The sequence below is a fragment of the Scyliorhinus torazame genome, chromosome 7 (assembly GCF_047496885.1).
Source record: "Scyliorhinus torazame isolate Kashiwa2021f chromosome 7, sScyTor2.1, whole genome shotgun sequence".
Lineage (NCBI taxonomy): Eukaryota > Metazoa > Chordata > Chondrichthyes > Carcharhiniformes > Scyliorhinidae > Scyliorhinus > Scyliorhinus torazame.
In genome coordinates, this window is record NC_092713.1 from 248,059,822 (window position 1) to 248,078,101 (window position 18,280).

Consider the following 18,280-nt stretch of genomic DNA (forward strand, 5'->3'; position numbering starts at 1 on the left):
TGTTTGAGGAGGTAACAGAAAGGGTCAAAGTGGGTACTGTTGTTGATGTTGGTGTACATGGACCTTCAGAAAGCATTTGATGTCGTGACACAAAACAGATTTATGAGAAAAGTTACAACTTATGGAACAAAAGAAACAGCAGCAACATTGATGCAAAATTGGCTGAATCATGGGAAGCAGAGGATAATGGTCAATGGATATCTTTCAGGCTGGAGAAAGGTTTATAGTGGAGCTCCCCAGGGGTTGGTATTAGGACTCTTGCTCTTCCTGATATATATTAGTGATCTGGATCTTGGTGTGCAGGAACAATTTCAAAGTTTTCAGATGATACAAAACTTGGAAGTATTGTAAACTGTGGAGAGGACAGTGTAGAAATTCAAAAGGACATCGACAAGTCGGTGGAATGGCCGGTGCAGATGCAATTGGCCAAATGGTCTCCTTCTCCGCTGTAACAATTTTGAAATTCCACCCTCCTTCCCAGCAACTGTCTGAGGCTGAACCAAGTTGTTCACAAACTCAGCATCCTATTCGAGCCTGAGCTGAACTTCTGATCATCACCAAGATTTCCAACTTCCACTTCTGTATCATAGCCTGTCTCTGTCAGTGACCTAGCTTATCTGCTACTGAAATGCTCCCCTATGTTTTATTACCTCTAAACATAACTATTCAAATGCTCTCATGGCCAACCTCCCAACTCGCAGCCTCCATACATTTGAGCTGATCCAAAACTCTGCTGCATTTATCTAAATAGCAGCAAATCCTGTTCACCCATGACCCTTGTGGTCAGTTACTTATATTACCATTTAGTTGAGCCATGCCTTAAATTTAACATTCTCGTCCTTATATTCATATCCCTCCATGACCTTACTCTTGGGTTAGGTTTGAGACCAGGTAGTTGTTTGTCATGTCCAATGATTCCAATTCAGTTGTCCAGGTGGAATTTGTGTTGAAGTCCTATGTGGGAGCGTATATCCAGATCAATCTTCCTGATGGGAATCAGATCTTGGATGGGCTGAATAGATCAGTATGAAGTGGCAAGTGGGGGGCATTTGCGAATTTTTTCCCACCATTTTGTGGGTTGTTGTAAGGCCACGGCTGGTTTAGCTCAGTGGGCTAGACAGCTGGTTTGTGATGCAGAACAAGGCCAGCAACGCAGGTTCAATTCCTGTACCAGCTTACCCGAACAGGCGCCGGAGTGTGGCGACTAGGGGCTTTTCACAATAACTTCATACTTGTGACAATAAAGTTATTATTATTATTATGTGGAGCAGTGGCAGGTGTTTGCCAGGACAGGGAGCCAAGGTAATGGTGTTGAGGGCAATGTTCTAGTAATGATATGCATGATATCAGTCAGCTGGGTGTCAAATTTGTGTGTGTGTGTGATGATCCTGACCTAACAGGGGCACAGTATGAGTGTGAGAGTGCGAGTGCTGAGGTTCGGAGGGTGGTGGTACCAGCACCCCATGTTGAGCCGGCTAGTTTGGCAATCAAGAAAGTCACTTCAAGGTATGTTGGTGTTGGGTGGTGCTTTAATTTGTAGCCATTCATTTGGATGCTAAGCTCTTTATTGGCTTTTGCATTGTAAAAATGGAATAAGCTGGATACCCTTTAGGCAGAGCTTGGCTTGAGTCATCATGTGTTGCAGTATTGTTCAGGATTTGACAGGTCCTCATTTAGGGTCTGGTCCAAGGAGTCGAAGTCGGGAGCTTGAGTTGCGAGGCAGATCGTGTCAGTTCTTTGAGGAAGTAACATGTGCTGTGGGTAAAGGGGTACCAGTGGATGTACTGTACTTAGATTTCCAGGAGGCATTTGATAAAGTACCACATCAAAGGTTATTATGGAAAATAAAAGCTCACGGGATAGGAGGTAACATATTGGCATGGATTGAAGATTGACTGGCTAACATGAAGCAGGGGTACGGATGAATGGGTCTTTTTCAGGTTGGCAAAATGTAGCAAGTGGTGTGCCCAGAGACCAGTGCCTGGACCACAACTGTTTACAATTTCTATAAATGACTTGGATGAAGGGATGAATGGGGTAGGTGCCAACGTTACTGATGACACAAAGTGAGATAGGAAAGTAAGTTGTGAGTGGATGTGGCGAGGATGTTTCCTCTTGTGGGGGAATCAAAATGAGGGGCTACTGTTTAAAAATAAGAAGTTATCCATTTAAAACAGAATTGAGGCAAAATTATTTCTCTCAGAGGGTCGTGAGTCTTTGAAACTCTCTTCCTGAAAAGGTGGTGGAAGCAAAGTCTGAATATTTTTAAGGCAGAAGTAGATAGATTCTTTGTAAGCAAGGGACTGCTAGGTTATCTGTGGTAGGTGGAATGTGAATATGAAATTACACTCAGATCGCCATTATCTTATTTTAAGGCGGAGCAGGCTCATGGGGCCAAATGGTCTACTCCTGCTCCTTGTTCATATATTCATATGTACAGAATTTTACCAAAGTAGCCATATATTACATACCTTGACAATTAATGCTAGAAACTGACCTCATCATAGACCCTTTTGCATCAAAGCATGGTTCTATTCTCACCTGGCATCCACACATATACACTTCCCTATCACTTCCTATCATGATCTGACTTTTCCCTTCTGAATCCAGGTTCACAAAGGTCAATCGTAATGCTCCAGCTATTAACCTGGTTGAGATGCGGGGATGAAAAATGAGACTTCCTGTTGTGCGCTGCCACACCTGGCATTATCATCAACCTGTTAGCCGTCAGTGAAACTCAATTCTGATTCAACTCACTGTAAGAGAGAAGGAACACATAAAAGGAATCATTCTAGTGGTATGCCAATATTTCCACAAGTCATCTTTCATTACCAAAAGGAAGTTTATAAATGAGCAAAACTTAGATATGTCCCATCTAATCTATGCAGAGGAGAACCTGTTTGTCAGCTGTGTGAGCAGAGGACCAAGTTACATTGCTATTGTGCACCAGTCACTAATCAGTAAGCACACATAAGCACACATGTAGAATTCTATTTATCAGCCTCTGACTGCATCTGAAAAAACAAAGGGTGGCTCATGAAATTTGGCAAACATTCTGACTGAACAGCACACCTGAATGCCACATAAACACATTTACATAAAGTGGAGAAGGTGTATTGCTGTCGAGGCACATGGAATACACACATAATCTTGTACCAACAGATGCATCATTCCATTTGCAGGCAGCCATATCCAGCACCAGTGAATGTGCACAGTAGGTAAATGTATCCAAGCCAAAGCTCCTGTCTCCTTCTGAGGAAGATTCCTGGCATTTCAGGCAATAGAATTGGAGACAAAGAGAATTGGAACCCTCCTTCAGAACTGTGGCTTTTGTCCTCCTTTGATTTTCATTCTTTATTTCTTTCTTCACTTACTCATTCACTCTTTAACATACAAATATAAACTGCAATATCACAACCTAACAGAAAGAATGATCTGTTACATAATGTTATGTTTGAAATGATGGTTTACTACTAGTATTCCGAAATAGATTCTCTGTTCCTCCCAGTACCATAAAGGAGGGTATGAGCCAAATAGATAGCATCAATGAAGTGCCACATTGCACCCCTTGACTATCTTCAGTTGGGGAGGGGGAAGTAGTTGGTGTGTTGCAAGTGTTAAAGTACAACTGAGAGTGGAATCAAAAGGTGAAACTTTTGACCGGAGATTTAGCTTAAGGGCTTCAGCAGCTGTTGACCCCTGAGCTTTTGAGGTCACAGGCTTGCCCACAAGTTGGTAGGTCAGAATCAGAAATTCTGAGTTTTCAATAAGTTTGGGGATGACAGTGGAAGAGGACAATCCCTGCTCCTTCTCCCCCCTCGCTTGCCACTCTCCTCTCTCATCCTCAGTCCCTCCCCTGTCTGTCTTAGTTACCTCCTGCCTCTGGCTGCTTCTGCTTCTCTTTTCTGAATGGTTTCATGACAGGACCCCCTTACAGCAATACATAACAATCATTTTGAACACTGGTCAACCCCCACCCCTGCCAAGCCCCCAAATCTCTCCCCCCCACCCCCATTTGCCACAGTGCTCTCACCCTGTCTTCAATAGGGAGTTTCGGGGAGCCTGGGAAACTTATGGATGCTAGGTTAAACTTCAAACTGAGTTGAAATATCACTCTATTGAGCATTTATGTTAATGGATAACCCGCCTCTTCCAAGGCGGTCATGTGCAAGCAACCCAATAGCTCAAGTTAAAAGTGAAGGTTGCTGGTTCAAACTGGTCTCCCAATGTACTCTCATTTTATCAAGTTTAACCACCCACTAAAGAATCTGTACCTGAGTGATGCAACTCTGCACCACTGCAGCCTAGAAGATTTTGCAGAGATTTTCCAATGCTGTTTTAAAGGATACAAAGGCATAAAGGTTTGGTGAAGTTGTTATCTTTGAATCTTACAGTACAGAAGAGGCCCTTCGGCCCATCAATCCTGCACAAAATAAAACTACTCTAATCTACACTAACCCCACTTCCCAGAACTTGGCCCATCGCTTTGAAAGTTATGACATTTCATCCAACTACTTTTTAAAGATTGTGAGGTTCCCTGCCTCAACTACCCTCACAGGCAATGCATTCCAGATTCCCACCACCCTCTGGATGAAAATTATTTTCCTTAAATCCCCTCTAAACCTCCTGCCTTTCACCTTAAAATGGAACCCTTGTTATTGACCCTTTAACTCGGGGCAACAGCTGCTTTCTATCCACCCTGGCCATGCCACTCACAATCATATACACCTCAATCAGGTCCCCCTCTCAGCCTTCTCTGCTCCAAATAAAACAACCCGAGCCTATCCAACCTCTCTTCATAGTTAAAATGCTCCATCTTAGGCAACATCCGATGAATCTCCTCTGCACCCTATCTAGTGCAATCACATCCTTCCTATAATGCGGTGACCAGAACTGAACACTGGGGTTGGGATTCTGTGATCCTGAGGCTAAGTGTTGAATCCGTCGAGAAACGCCGTCGCGTTTCTGGACGGCATGAACACGGCCTCAGGATCAGCAATTCTGCCTCTTACAGGGGGTCAGCACGGCACTGGAGCGGTTCACGCCGCTCCAGCTGCTGATCCTGGCGTCAACTGGGCACCGCGGGATCTGCGCGTGTGCAGTGGCACCGGCGCCAATGCATGCATGCGCAGTGGCTTCCTTCAACGCACCAGCCCCGACGCAACATGGTGCAGGGCTACAGGGGCCGGCGCAGAAGAAAGGAGGCTGCCAGCCAGAGAGGCCGGCCCACCGATTGGTGGGCCCTGATCGCGGGCCAGGCCACAACGGAGGTACCCCCCCGGGGTCGGACCCCCCTCCCCCACCCCCTACAGGCCGACCCCCGACCCTTCCACACCGCTTTCCCGCCGGCTGACAGCAGGTGTGGACGGCGCCGGCGGGCATCAGCTCTTTTACAACGGCTGCTCGGCCCATCCTGGGCCGAGAATCAGTGGGCCGGCCGCGTAGAGCAGCCCTCGACAAGCGCCGTACCAAACACGCCGGTGCCAATGGCGCCGATTCTCCTCTCTGCGAAGAATCGCGTGCCGGCATCGGCGGCGTGGCGCGATTCGTGCCGGTCGCAGGGATTCTCCGGCCCGCCCCGGGCTGAGAGAATCCCGCCCTGGATATCCAGCTGAGGTCTATTCATGTACAGCTCCAACATAACTTCCCCGCTGTTATAATCTATGCCATGACTGATAAAGGCAAGTGCTCTGTATGCCTTCTTAACTACCCTAACTATCTGTCCTGCCACGTTCAGAGATCTGTCGACAAGCACCCCAGGATCCCTCTGTTCCTCTAAACATCCTCGTATATTGCCATTGAGTACTCCCTTGTCATGGTTCCCCCTTCCAAAGTGCGTCACCTCACATTTTTCAGTGTTAAATTCCACCTGTCACTGATCTGCCAATCTGACCAATCCGTCTATATCCTCCTGTAACCTAAGACCTTCTTCTTCACTGTCAACCACCCAGCCAAATTTGTATTATCTTCAAACTTGCTTATTATCCCTCCCCACATTTTCCTCGGTCATTTATATATATCACAAACAAAATAGTACTGATCCCTGTGGTATGCATGGGACATGGGCCTCCAGTCACACAAACCGTGGGCAGCACGGTAGCATAGTGGTTAGCACAGTTGCTTCACAGCTCCGGGGTCCCAAGTTTGATTCCTGGCTTGGGTCACTGTCTGTGCGGAGTCTCCACATTCTCCCCGTGTCTGCGCGGATTTCCTCAGGGTTCTCCGGTTTCCTCCCACAGTCCAAAGATGTGCAGGTTAGGTGGATTGGCCATGATAAATTGCCCTTCGTGTCCAAAAAGGTTGGGTGGGATTACTGGGTTACGGGGATAGACTGATGGTGTGGGCTTGGATAGGGTGCTCTTTCCAATGGCCGGTGCAGACTCAATGGGCCGAATGGCCTCCTTCTGCACTGTAAATTCTATGATTCTATGATTCTTTGATAACAGCCTTCTGCCACCACCACCCTCTGTCTCCTATCACTAAGCCAATTTTGGATCACGTTACCCTGGATCCAATGTGCTTTTACCTTTATCAGTCTCCCATATGGGACCTTGTCAAAGACTCTGATGAAATCCATATAAACTACATCAACTGCACTACCCTCATCTACACACTTGGTCACCTCCTCAAAAAATTTAATCAAATTTGTTATTCATAGAATTTACAGTGCAGAAGGAGGCCATTCGGCCCATCGAGTCTGCACCGGCTCTTGGAAAGAGCAACCTACCCAAGGTCCACAACTCCACCCTATCCCCATAACCCAGCAACCACACCCAACACTATGGGCAATTCTGGACACTAAGGGCAATTTAGCATGCGTGATCTCCCTCAGACAAAGCCATGCTGACTATCCCTGATCAAACCTTGCCTCTCCAACTGGAGATTGATTCTGTCCTTTTTGCTTTTCCATGACAAATTTAAAACGTACAGTGTTGTGGTCGCTATCACTAAAATGCTCCCCCACTGCTTCCTCGAACATCTGTCTGGCTTTGTTCCCCAGAACTAAGTCCAACACTGCACCATTCCTTGTTGAACCTTTGACCTGTTGATATGAAAATCTCTCTTGAATACATTTCAAGAAATCTGCTCCCTTGAAACCCTTTATAAAGTCACTGTCCCAATTAATGTTGGGAAAGTTGAAATCCCCGATATAATTACACTAGTATTGTTTTTACACACCTTGGTAAATTGTTTACATATCTGCTCCTCTATTACCCGTTGACTATTTGGTGGTCTGTAATACACTCCTAACAGTGTGACTGCACCCTTTTTATTCTTAAACTCTACCCACAAAGCCTCATTAGAAGACCCCCCTCTTTTACACCCTCCCCTGTCCTGCATGAAGATCATATACCCTGGAATGTTGAGCTGCCAGTTCCTGTTCCTCCTTCAACCATGCCTCTGTGATGGCAACAACATCAAAACTCCATGTGTCAATACACACTTTCAACTCATCTGTTTTACCTATGATACTCCTAGCTTTAAAGTAGAGGCCATGCAGCCTCGCCTTACTCCCTTGAAACTCAACATGCTGTGTCCCAATTGCATAAACACTCTGTGTCTCCTCCCCCTACTGAACTAGTTTAAATCCCTCCTTCTCAGCTGCTGATGGTCATCCTTGTCCTGGAATTTGTTTACACAATGGACTGCAGGGTTATGTACAGTGCAGTGGCAGTTTTGAAAAGTAATCATTGTCTTGCCATTGCAAATGTCTTCAAATATACACACGTACGATTCCTTGGCCCAGTACACATGTACTGTGACGTGTCCTCTGTTCATTCCAAGAATCTGAACCTTTACTTCAGGATGCCAATGGTGTCATCCATCAAGATATTGGGGGACATAAAGATGAGTCTTAAATGTGTGTCTAAAGTGAAAACACACCTGCCTAGAATGTCACATCTATTCATTTGTTCAGCTTTTCCTCCGACATCTGCATGGGAGGATCCCCGGAAGGATGCCCATTTGGATATACCCCATGGAAAATGGGCAGCGCTGGCAGATGCTGTTCCACTTGAGGAAACTAAGCTTCCTTATGTGGCGAAAATAGCTGCACAGCAAAAAAGCGGAAAAGTAAATATCAAGTTCAAAATAAATCTACTCTTAGAACAAAGACCCAACATAATGGATGTATTTTCTTGCAGTGCCAATTTTTAAGCTTGCTGTGTATTTGAAGTGCTTTCAGGTAGGTTAAATCCAGCACCTATTTTCTTCAGGCCTTAACAAAGTTACTGCTCATTATGTGTACAGGTTCTCTGTGCTGGGAACATTTTTCCAGTGCATTGTGCCTGATACAACACATGATAAACTTCAGGACCCCATCATTCAGAACATCCAGTGCAAAACAGTGTTACCGGCACTGAACATCAATACATATTTATTCCAACTGCAGCATTAGTAAGTAGCTGCTTTGTAAGCTCTTAATTTAGAATACACCAGCCTAAATATATAGATATTTGTCACTCTGTATCAAAGGTATATAAAATGACATTTTGTTAACCTGCTCCCTAATACATATCCCTCAGATTCTCATGTGGGAACAACTAGCCCCCTTCTCAACCCTACCAAGTATTCAATTATCCAAATGGCTAAAAATGGAAAACAAAGAACCGGCATCAGTTTATTTTCTTCTAAACCTAAAATCCTGGGAGCCAACCCCATTGGCATGGATAGTGATCTTAGCCCAATGACAAAAGCCCTCTTGCAGATCCAGCCATCATGGTAGCACAGTGGTTAGCACTGTCGCTTCACAGCGCTAGGGACCTGGGTTTGATTCTCGGCTTGGGTCACTGTCTGTGCGGAGTCTGCACGTTCTCCCCGTGCCTGTATGGGTTTCCTCCGGGTGCTCCGGTTTCCTCCAAGTCCCGAAGGTTTTGTTGTTAGGTGTATTGGACATTCTGAAATCTCACTCAGTGTACCCGAACAGGCGCCGGAGTGTTACGACTAGGGGCTTTTCACAGTAACTTCCTTGCAGTGTTAATGTAAGCCCATTTGTGACGCTAATAGAGATTATTATTATTCAGTGTTAATGTAAGCCCATTTGGCTTCTGTATAACATTTTACAACCACCTTGAAATGGAGTGGAAATCAAGAATGCCATAGGGAAAATCAATACTGCCCTGACTGAACTCCCCAGGAAAATATGACGATAGTTAAAAAAAGTAATGTGAAGATGTTGAGAAAAGTATTTTTTCCAAGTACAATGGAAGTCATTAAAAGTTTAGTTAATGGTTCTGAGTTTTCATATTAACAGCAATGTTCAGTCTTCGCTGAATCAATTTTCCCACATTTGTCAACAGGGCGAGACTGAAATATGGACTTAATTCACTTCTTTACACGTGATTGGAAATCTGAATTGGCTGTTCATTCAGATTTTGTCACCAAGGCCAACAAAAACCCCAGGATAACGGGGGCTGGGGGGTTATTTCAAAGTACACCGTGTGCACATTGTGTGCAACTGGAGGTCGTCTGGGAAAATATGGAGACTGCCTGAAGTGAGAATGCAAGAGCGGGTCTGTGTGGAGGGCGGGGGGTGGAAGGGTTTCGACAGTCCGACTGTGAAACGAAAGATTAAGGCAGTCAGTGTTGATGTGTTGTTTGCTCGTTGCAGAGGCTCAGTCCGATCGATGCTCATTGATTGTCCCTGACGACCTGCTCCACTTTCCAACCAATGTCAGCCTGTCTCCGGCTCGCCAGGATGGGGAAAAATGAAATTAAGGAAAATCTCTGCCGCCCTGGCGGTGTCGTTTCCACACACTTCACTTGGCAGTCAGCCAAATCCCAAGGAGAAGCACATGGAAAAGATGGACTGGCAATCTGTATTGAGGATCAGATACGTTTTCAAATGCTCTCCAGAACACAGACTCACGGCATTTGAACGTGTTCCACATATTACTTGGTCTCGCTGTTCAATACAGACTGGTCAGTGGGTGAGAGATTGCGAATGTTAGTGCGTTTAAATTACAAAAAAACACGATTTGCACATTCCTGGCCAAACTTCTGACCGCAATTTCCAAACATTTATACCTTCCTGCAAAGGAAATTTGGTGTTTCAGAGACGCGGATGACAGGAAGGGAGAATGTTGTCACCGGCTTGCCTTGATTTCATGTTTGGTTCGAAAGGTTGAGTCTTCAGCTCACCAAGATCCACTTCGGTTTTTGTGGCGCGCTCCAAAAATCTATGAAATGTATTTGCATGTACTTCCAGAGCGATCTGGGATGTAGAGGAAGGCTTGCAGGAATCGGAAGGTTGTAGCCCCCCTCACTTTTGTGTTATTGAGTGAGTTTTTTGCCACACAGTCACCTTGTTGCAGAGTTTCGGACGGGATTGTTATTGCTGCTGGTGAAGTGTGATTGTGATCGGTGTCTCTGGGCTTGTTTGATCCTCAGCACTGCAGCTGTTAGTCACCGGCTGGACTGGCACATCCCTCCCTCTGTTGGTTCTGCCTTTTGGTAGGTGCGGGAGGAGGGGGGTGGGAAAGGGCCTGTGTGTTTGCAAATATGCAGATGTTATCATTGCTGAAATCTTAGTGTGCTGTGGTGGATCGGAGGCACAACAAAAAAAAAATTGCAATTTTTTGGATGGCCGGTGGGAAAGGAAAGTAGTTGCTTTTGAGCGGATAGTGAATGTGCCGTGGTGTTGGGGCGGCTGTGAACATACGGGTTTCAGCTCATTGGTGGAAATTAGAAAAAAAAATGAAACAAAAGTATTTGATGTGAAATAGTAGAGGCAAATAGTCCATGCTGCCAAGCCTGTAACTTGTGCAGTTTGTAAATTGGCAAAGGCGTGTTTACAGACTTTTTAAAAAACTGTAAACATCTGCTTCTTTTTCACTCAGTCTTTCTTTTTCTCCCCTCACCTCCCCCCGCCCCCCGTACAATTTATCGAGGGCAATGTTTGCCAGTTCCACCTTTTGTTGAAAGAGGTTTTCCCTTTCTTTCGGAAGGATGTACGTTTTATTTATCAATCGAGAAGTTGCGGTTATTATCCGTGGACAGAAAAACAACAACCTTAGGACGGTGTCTGTGATCGTTTAATTTTTTTTCTCAGCCCACAGTCACTCGTGTCTTTTCGAAACTAGTTAGTATGTGTTGGTTGTTGGAACGCTGTTGTGGTTCGGTTCAACAGGATAAATAAATAAATTAGCTGGTAGTTTGCTAAACCGGAATAGTGGGCAGGATCAAAGCAGCGTTTCCCCCTCGAGCGCTTGTACAAGACGTTAAATGCCACCGTTCAAAGGATAACCTTTTGTGTGGATCAAGAAGTACCCCAGTGGTATAGCAGCGATTATGTGAAGTTAAATTGTATGAAAGACTTAAAGCGCATCTTGAAATAAGTAAAGCGGGGGGGGGGGGGGGGGGGAAATGTAATGGATATTTATGCTACACCTCCGAGTAATGTTTTCTTTAATATTGCACCTCATCCTGAGAGAAATGGGCAGAATTTCCAGTGGCTCTTTGGGTTCCTGAATCATGTCACTGTGCAATTATAGGTGGGTACGGTTGGCAAAATGCTGATGATATTTGCCAGGTAGGTAATGAGGTGGATATCGGAGCAGTTTTTCGATGGGAACAATTGGTAAAAGGCGCTGCCAGATTATGAGTTGGAAACATACGGTTGTGGAATGAATAATTTATTTCTGTTAGTTCATACAGCAAAAAGTGCAAAAGTCAAAATTGAGATCCTGTGTTCTTATGGTAATAGTACACATTTTGATGTGTTACATGGTTTAAGAAGGTTACCTGAAAGCTGGTTGGGGCATTAGATGTAACTGCTTTAACCAGTTCATAATTATGATGAAGATGTGCTGAAACGTTATTGTTAGTTATTACATGGTTAACATCAAACAAAGGAACATTTTTAAAAGCACTAATGTCGACAACCTTTAATGGGTGAGAAGTTGGTTATGTCAAATGCTGAGCAAGCAGACTAGAAAGGTATGATTGGAATGTTGGTCTGCTTGGTTATCAACTAGCCTAGGAGTAGGAGTGCTATTGTCCTCTGCTTTTTGGCTGGACAGAGGGGGGAAAAGGGGATCCCACAAGTTATCACTATAAAGATATGTATTTTACAAAGGACGTGTGTGTGTGTGTGTGTGTGTGTGTATGCTAGGTGAGGGAGAACGGGACCAGACTTGGTTATATTATCCTTTTCCCTTCTCAGTGGTTGGGTGGCCTATCAACCCTCAATTGAAGAATGTTTATTTGAGTGAGTTTTCAGAGGGCAGCTGGATCCCATGTGCTCCCACTGCAATGCGACTCACTGCCTTCAGGAGGAAAGAAAATTAGAGACAAATTGTACTGAATGTTGTTGCATTCTAATAAAGAAGATTACAGTTCAGATTCTTACTTATTTGTAAATGTTTTTACTTTGGCTCATTGGTGATCCTATAGCTTGTAATAGAAAGGAGTTTATTGTAGGGCAGCACGGTAGCACAAGTGGATAGCATGGGCTTCACAGCGCCAGGGTCCCAGGTTCGATTCCCCGCTGGGTTTCTGTCTGTGCGGAGTCTGCATGTTCTCCCCGTGTCTGCATGGGTTTCCTCCGGGTGCTCTGGTTTCCTCTCACAGTTCAAAGATGTGCAGGTTAGGTGGATTGGCCATGATAAATTGCCCTTAGTGACCAAAAAAGGTTAGGAGGAGTTATTGGGTTACAGTGATAGGGTGGAAGTGAGGCCTTAAGTGGGTCGGTGCAGACTCCATGGCGTGAATGGCCTCCTTCTGCACTGTATGTTCTATGTAAGGAATGGCAACACTAGGGGCAACCTTTACTCTGGGAAGGGCAGTAAGTGTGCCATTGTTGGATCAACTACATGATATATGCACCGTCCAATTGTCCCTTCTGTTGACTTGAACTGAAAGGAGAATTGGGAAGTGGGAAGTCTGATCCACCACTGCCAACTTCACCTTCACTAACACAACTGAAAATGATTTCCATTGACGTTAGGCAATGATAGTTTTCAGTAATGGCAAAGAAATGTGAAACCCATGAGGGTTTTTGCCATGAGGATTGAATATCAATGAATACCCTTTCAATGACAGCAAAAATTTGAAAAAAACATTCCATTTTAATATTTGGAAATTGTCTGGAGAAAGTGGCACTGTAGCTGGTGTAGCATGCTTGTTGAATGCCTGCATGATAATGTGATCAGTGAGCCTGCTTTAGGAACGGTTTAATAAATAGCAATGTTCCAAGTGACGCCTCATTGGAATGAGTAAACCTGCCTATCGTTAGCTTCCTGGGTTGAAAATGAAATTTTGTTATGACCAAGTGTTAAGTTTAGTCAATTGTAAAAATATTGTGATGTAATCTTGACTTTTTATATTGACAAATGGATGGTCAATGTGTATAATTAATTCACCTATTAAAATTACATTCTGTTCCCAAGTATAATTAATTAAACTAACTATGGATCTGCTGTATTTTGCTGTAGTCTCTTAATTTTACATTGATTTTATACACTGCCTGTACTTACACTCTTTGGGTTGCTGTGACTGCACAGAGATCTCTCCCAGTGGCTGTGATTCAGCTTGTACTGACCTCCACTACTGATTAGTTCTGTCTGCAGCAGAGGGAATGAAAGGAGAGCTCTTACCTCTCATGTTTTTTGCAGGACTCAGGGCTTATGATTCTAGTGCTTCAGTGCTAATACTGGATGAGGTTTCTTCAATTTCTAAAGATCTACAGGCTTTATGTGGCAAGAGGTACTTTATTACCACTTAACATTTGTGTCCCTACTTTTGTGGGTCTGTTTCAGATCAGTATATTTAGGGAAATAAGGACTCACAAAAGCTGTTCGGGCAGAGATGTCAAGCAGATTATCTTGTTGTAGGTAAATATTTGCAGCATAGGTAGGTAAATATGTGAAGCATATTTGAGGAATATATGATTAAGAAAATGAATGAAAGGAAAGAACACCTTCACTGGAATAGATTACATAGTACACTTCCCTGACAGTTCTTCTGCATTGCTGGATGGTAATAACTCCTCCCTGACTGTGGTAACTGTTTCAGTCTGAAACCCAATATCGTGCCAAAAGAAGCGGCGCGAGTTGGTTTTTTTTCTCCTTGACCTTATTTGAACTGTATTCATTCATCAATCAATGAAGACCGCCATTTTTAACTCTGAAATGCAGGTACTGCTTGAAATTAATTTTGATTTTTTTTTTGTTAAAATGCCTCTTATTTTTATTCTAAATTGACAAAATGCTTTTTGTAAAAATAGAGAAAATTCTTATTGCTGCAAAATCTTTGAGACGCATTGACTCTTGATTCCATTAAAACCCATCTATAAATACACTCATAAAGTGTTTGAAGGTGGGGAGAGAAGACAGTTCCTGGGTTAATTGAATAGTAAAACTATCAACTGTGTAACAATGATACCATAAATTCTTATTTATATGTCCAATAAATGTTGCCCACTTTTAAAAAAAATTCTCATTGGCAACAATTTATCTGTCAACATTTTAAAATTTAAATGAGTATTTTTCAATAGTGGATATAATTTGTTGAGAAATGTATCAATACTCCAAATACTACAGATAATGTTGCTCTTAAAACTGACAAAGTTTTTGTATCATTCATAGAAATCAGTTAAAGTACTGATATAAAGCAGGAAGAAGTTGCAAAGAAGTCTGTGCGGAGTCTGCACGTTCTCCCCGTGTGTGCGTGGGTTTCCTCCGGATGCTCCGGGTTCCTCCCACAGTCCAAAGATTTGCAGGTTAGGTGGATTGGCCATGCTAAATTGCCCTTAGTGTCCAAAATTGCCCTCAGTGTTGGGTGGGGTTACTGGGTTATGGGGATAGAGTGGAGGTGTGGGCTTGAGTAGGGTGCTCTTTCCAAGAGCTGGTGCAGACTCGATGGGCCGAATGGCCTCCTTCTGCACTGTAAATTCTATGATTCTATGAAATTCTAGGCTATTATTTGTAAGCTTAGATTTAGCTATATAATACTGATTTGCAGAGGTTTGTGATTGCAATGTAAATATAGTCCTCCTGCAGGTATTAGTTTGTTTTATAGTCAAACTGGTGTATGTGTCAGATGTTTTGGGTAATTAGTACTTGTTAATTGATATGTAATTTTACATGTCATGAATATAAAAGATATTATTGCAGAAACAAACATGTTGCAATAGCAAAACATAACCTGAAGGATAATTGAGCATGGCAACATTGGGATACTTTTTAAATTGGTAAAAATATCTATTTTAAATAAAATGTAAGTGCAGTCTGCTAGCAAGAAAGCATTATTGATGAATGTATAAATTAATTGTTCTTTTCACATGAAGAAATACATGTGGATATGTAACTCACTGGACCAGAAACCAGAAACCCAGGATAATGCTCTGGGAACCAGGGTTCAAATCCTGCCATTGCGCGGTAACACAGTGGTTTGCACTGTTGCTACACTGCACCAGGGTCCCATGTTCGAATCTCGGCTTGGGTCACTGTCTGTGTGGAGTCTGCACATTTTCCCTGTGTCTGCGTGGGTTTCCTCCAGTTTCCTCCCACAAGTCCCGAAAGACGTGCTGTTAGGTAATTTGGACATTCTGAATTCTCCCTCTACCCGAACAGGCGGCGGAATGTGGTGACGAGGGGCTTTTCACAGTAACTTCATTGCAGTGTTAATGTAAGCCTCCTTGCGACAATAAAGATTATCATTATGTAGATGGTGAAATTTGAATTCAATACAAATTAAACCATCTAACAATGACCATTAAATTATTGTCGTCAAAAATCATCTGGTTCACGAATGTCCTTTCGAGAAGGACATCTGCCATCGTTACTTGGTCTGGTGTACATGTGACTCCAGACCCACCGCAATGTGGTTGACTCTTAACTGCCCGTCAAGGGCAATTAGTGATGGGCAATAAATGCTGGCCAGCCAGCGAGGCCCGCATCTCATGAACGAATAAATAAAAAAATTACAGCTACACCTTTGCTGAACCAAGCCAGTAGTGTTTGAAGTATTGATGCTGAAGCTGATCTCCACCGACTTTAAAACGCAAAACATACTATATTATTGCTATTTGTCATCACCTCTGTAATTATTATGAGATTATACGGAAATGAAAACAGAAAATGCTGGAATACTCAGCAGGTCTGGCAGCATCTGTGGAGAGAGAAAAAGAATTAATGTTGCAGGTCAAGGATCTTACTTCAGAATTTAGTCCTTCAGGTTCTGAAGGCAGGTCCTTGACCTGAAACGTTTATTCTCTTTCTCCCTCCAAAGGCACTGTCTGACCTGCTGAGTATTCCAGCATTTTCTGTTTTCATTTCAGAGTTCCAGTGTTCACAGTATCTTGCTTATGTTCAGTGGTTACATGGCCTATTTTAGTTCTAGATTTTCTGCATTGAACATACAATTGAACATTGGTTGAACATGAACAATGAAGATTGGGCATCTTGGTGGCATAGTGGTTAGCATAGTTGCTTCACAGCTCCAGGGTCCTGGGTTCGATTCCCAGCTGGGTCACTGTCAGTGCAGAGCCTGAACGTTCTCCCCGTGTCTGCGTGGGTTTCCTCCAGGTGCTCCGGTTTCCTTCCACAGTCCAAAGATGTGCGGGTTAGGCGGATTGGCCATGATAAATTGCCCTTAGTGTCCAAAAAATGTTAAGTGGGGGTTACTGGGTTCCGGGATAGGGTAAATACGTGGGCATCAGTAGGGAGCTCTTTGTAAGGGCCGGTACAGACTTGATGGGTCGAATGGCCTCCTGCACTGTAATTTCTATGATTCAAACGAAAGCTTGCCAATTGCTTGAGCTTAATTCCTTTAAGCAATAGAATTTTGGGAAGAGGTAGAAGAAAGCTACCAAGCAAAGGGCAGTGGCTGTTAAGCAGTTTTCTTCAGTCAAAATTATTTCTGTGCTGAGTCAAGACACAAGAGACTAACTCATGAGATTTGTTCATCAGTTTCTTTTTCAAGATCAACCTTGTGGGTCCTTGATTATTTTATATTAATTTCTTGTCCATAAGATCACTTTTTTGAATGTTTTGTGTGAAGTCAGAAAAAACTAAAATTATGTACATGGATGCCACAAGGTCTTCTGCAAAATATGCTTAGTTTTGAGGTTTTTTTTGATCTAACTGAAATAATTAAATATTATACAATAATCCTGTTCTGAATGTTTCTGGAAACCTAATTAAATGCCGTGGTAATTCATCATGATATCTATTTATTCAAGATTAAATTATTGTTGGTTTTTGAAATGGGCAGCAGACAATTTCTGCTGAACACAATGACCTCTGCTGGGTTCTACAGGTGTGTGCCCAATGCCTTATCTAAGAGTTTATTTCCATTTGTAAGCCAAGGTGGTAATTGTTGACAGGAACTATTTTATTGTGGAGGTATTGCACCATGCCTGAATCTGCCCTCAACCAGCATCCACATTCAACTAAAAGCAGGAATGTAGTTGACTTTATTCTCATTTACCAAAGCCAATTCTAATGCTCCCTATAGCTGTTCAGGTGGGGGATTAGCTAACTCAACCAAACCTGACATTTAACCAACAGAGATGTCGGAGCCATGTTTATTTAGAACTTATGAAGAAAACCATTGCTTTTAAAGTTTTACTCAACCGTGCCAACTTCACGATAGAAGCTCAGAATTATTTTTGATTCTTTCACGGGCATCGTTGGCTAGGTCAGCCTTTATATTTCCCATCTGTAATTGCCATTGAGAAGGTGATGGTGAGCCATTTTCTTGAACTGGTGCACTCAATGTGGTGCAGGTACATCCACAGTGCTGCTTTGGATGGAGTTCCAGGATTTTGACCTAGTGACGGTAAAGGGAAGGCAATAATATAGTTCCAAGTCAGGTTGGTATGTGGCTTGGAAGGGAACTTGCAGGTGATGATGTTCCATAATACCATAAAACATTAACGGAGATTTAAGCTATTTGGCCCATCGAATCTGCTTTGCCATTCAATCATGGCTGACATGTTTCCCTTCACCATTCTCCTACTTTCTCCCCATAACCCCTGATTCCATTATTAATCAAGAAACTATCTATTTATTCAGTTCCTCTGCCATTTCTTTCGATAGGACACATACCCTTGGATATTTAGATCCCCGCCCTGATTCTCTTGCAGCCACCTCTCTGTGATGCCCACAACGTAGTAGCCACCAATTTCATTTACCTTGTTTCGTATACTGCGCGCATTTAGGTAAATGTCCTCAGTCCTGTATTGACTGCCCCCTTCTCATAGTTGTACCCTTTTTTGCTGTGCTTGAAGTTGTATTCCTGCCACTTTCTGTACTCTCTGCTCTATTACGTGTTCGGG

At 43.3% G+C, this 18,280-nt stretch overlaps 1 protein-coding gene across 3 annotated transcripts in view; it reads left to right on the forward strand.

Moving 5' to 3' along the window:
* The first annotated feature begins 9,361 nt into the window (after positions 1 to 9,361).
* Positions 9,362 to 18,280, forward strand: part of LOC140426934 (CXXC-type zinc finger protein 5-like) — a 40,199-nt gene continuing 31,280 nt past the window's right edge. Inside the window, exon 1 of one of the 3 annotated variants that reach the window (XM_072512233.1) lies at positions 9,362 to 9,929. In XM_072512233.1, the coding sequence (XP_072368334.1) occupies positions 9,708 to 9,929 (222 nt within the window). In that variant the 5' untranslated portion in view covers positions 9,362 to 9,707. Of the gene's footprint in view, positions 9,930 to 11,511; positions 13,705 to 18,280 lie in introns of those variants that run through there. The other 2 variants (XM_072512234.1, XM_072512235.1) reach the window with 2 other exon arrangements.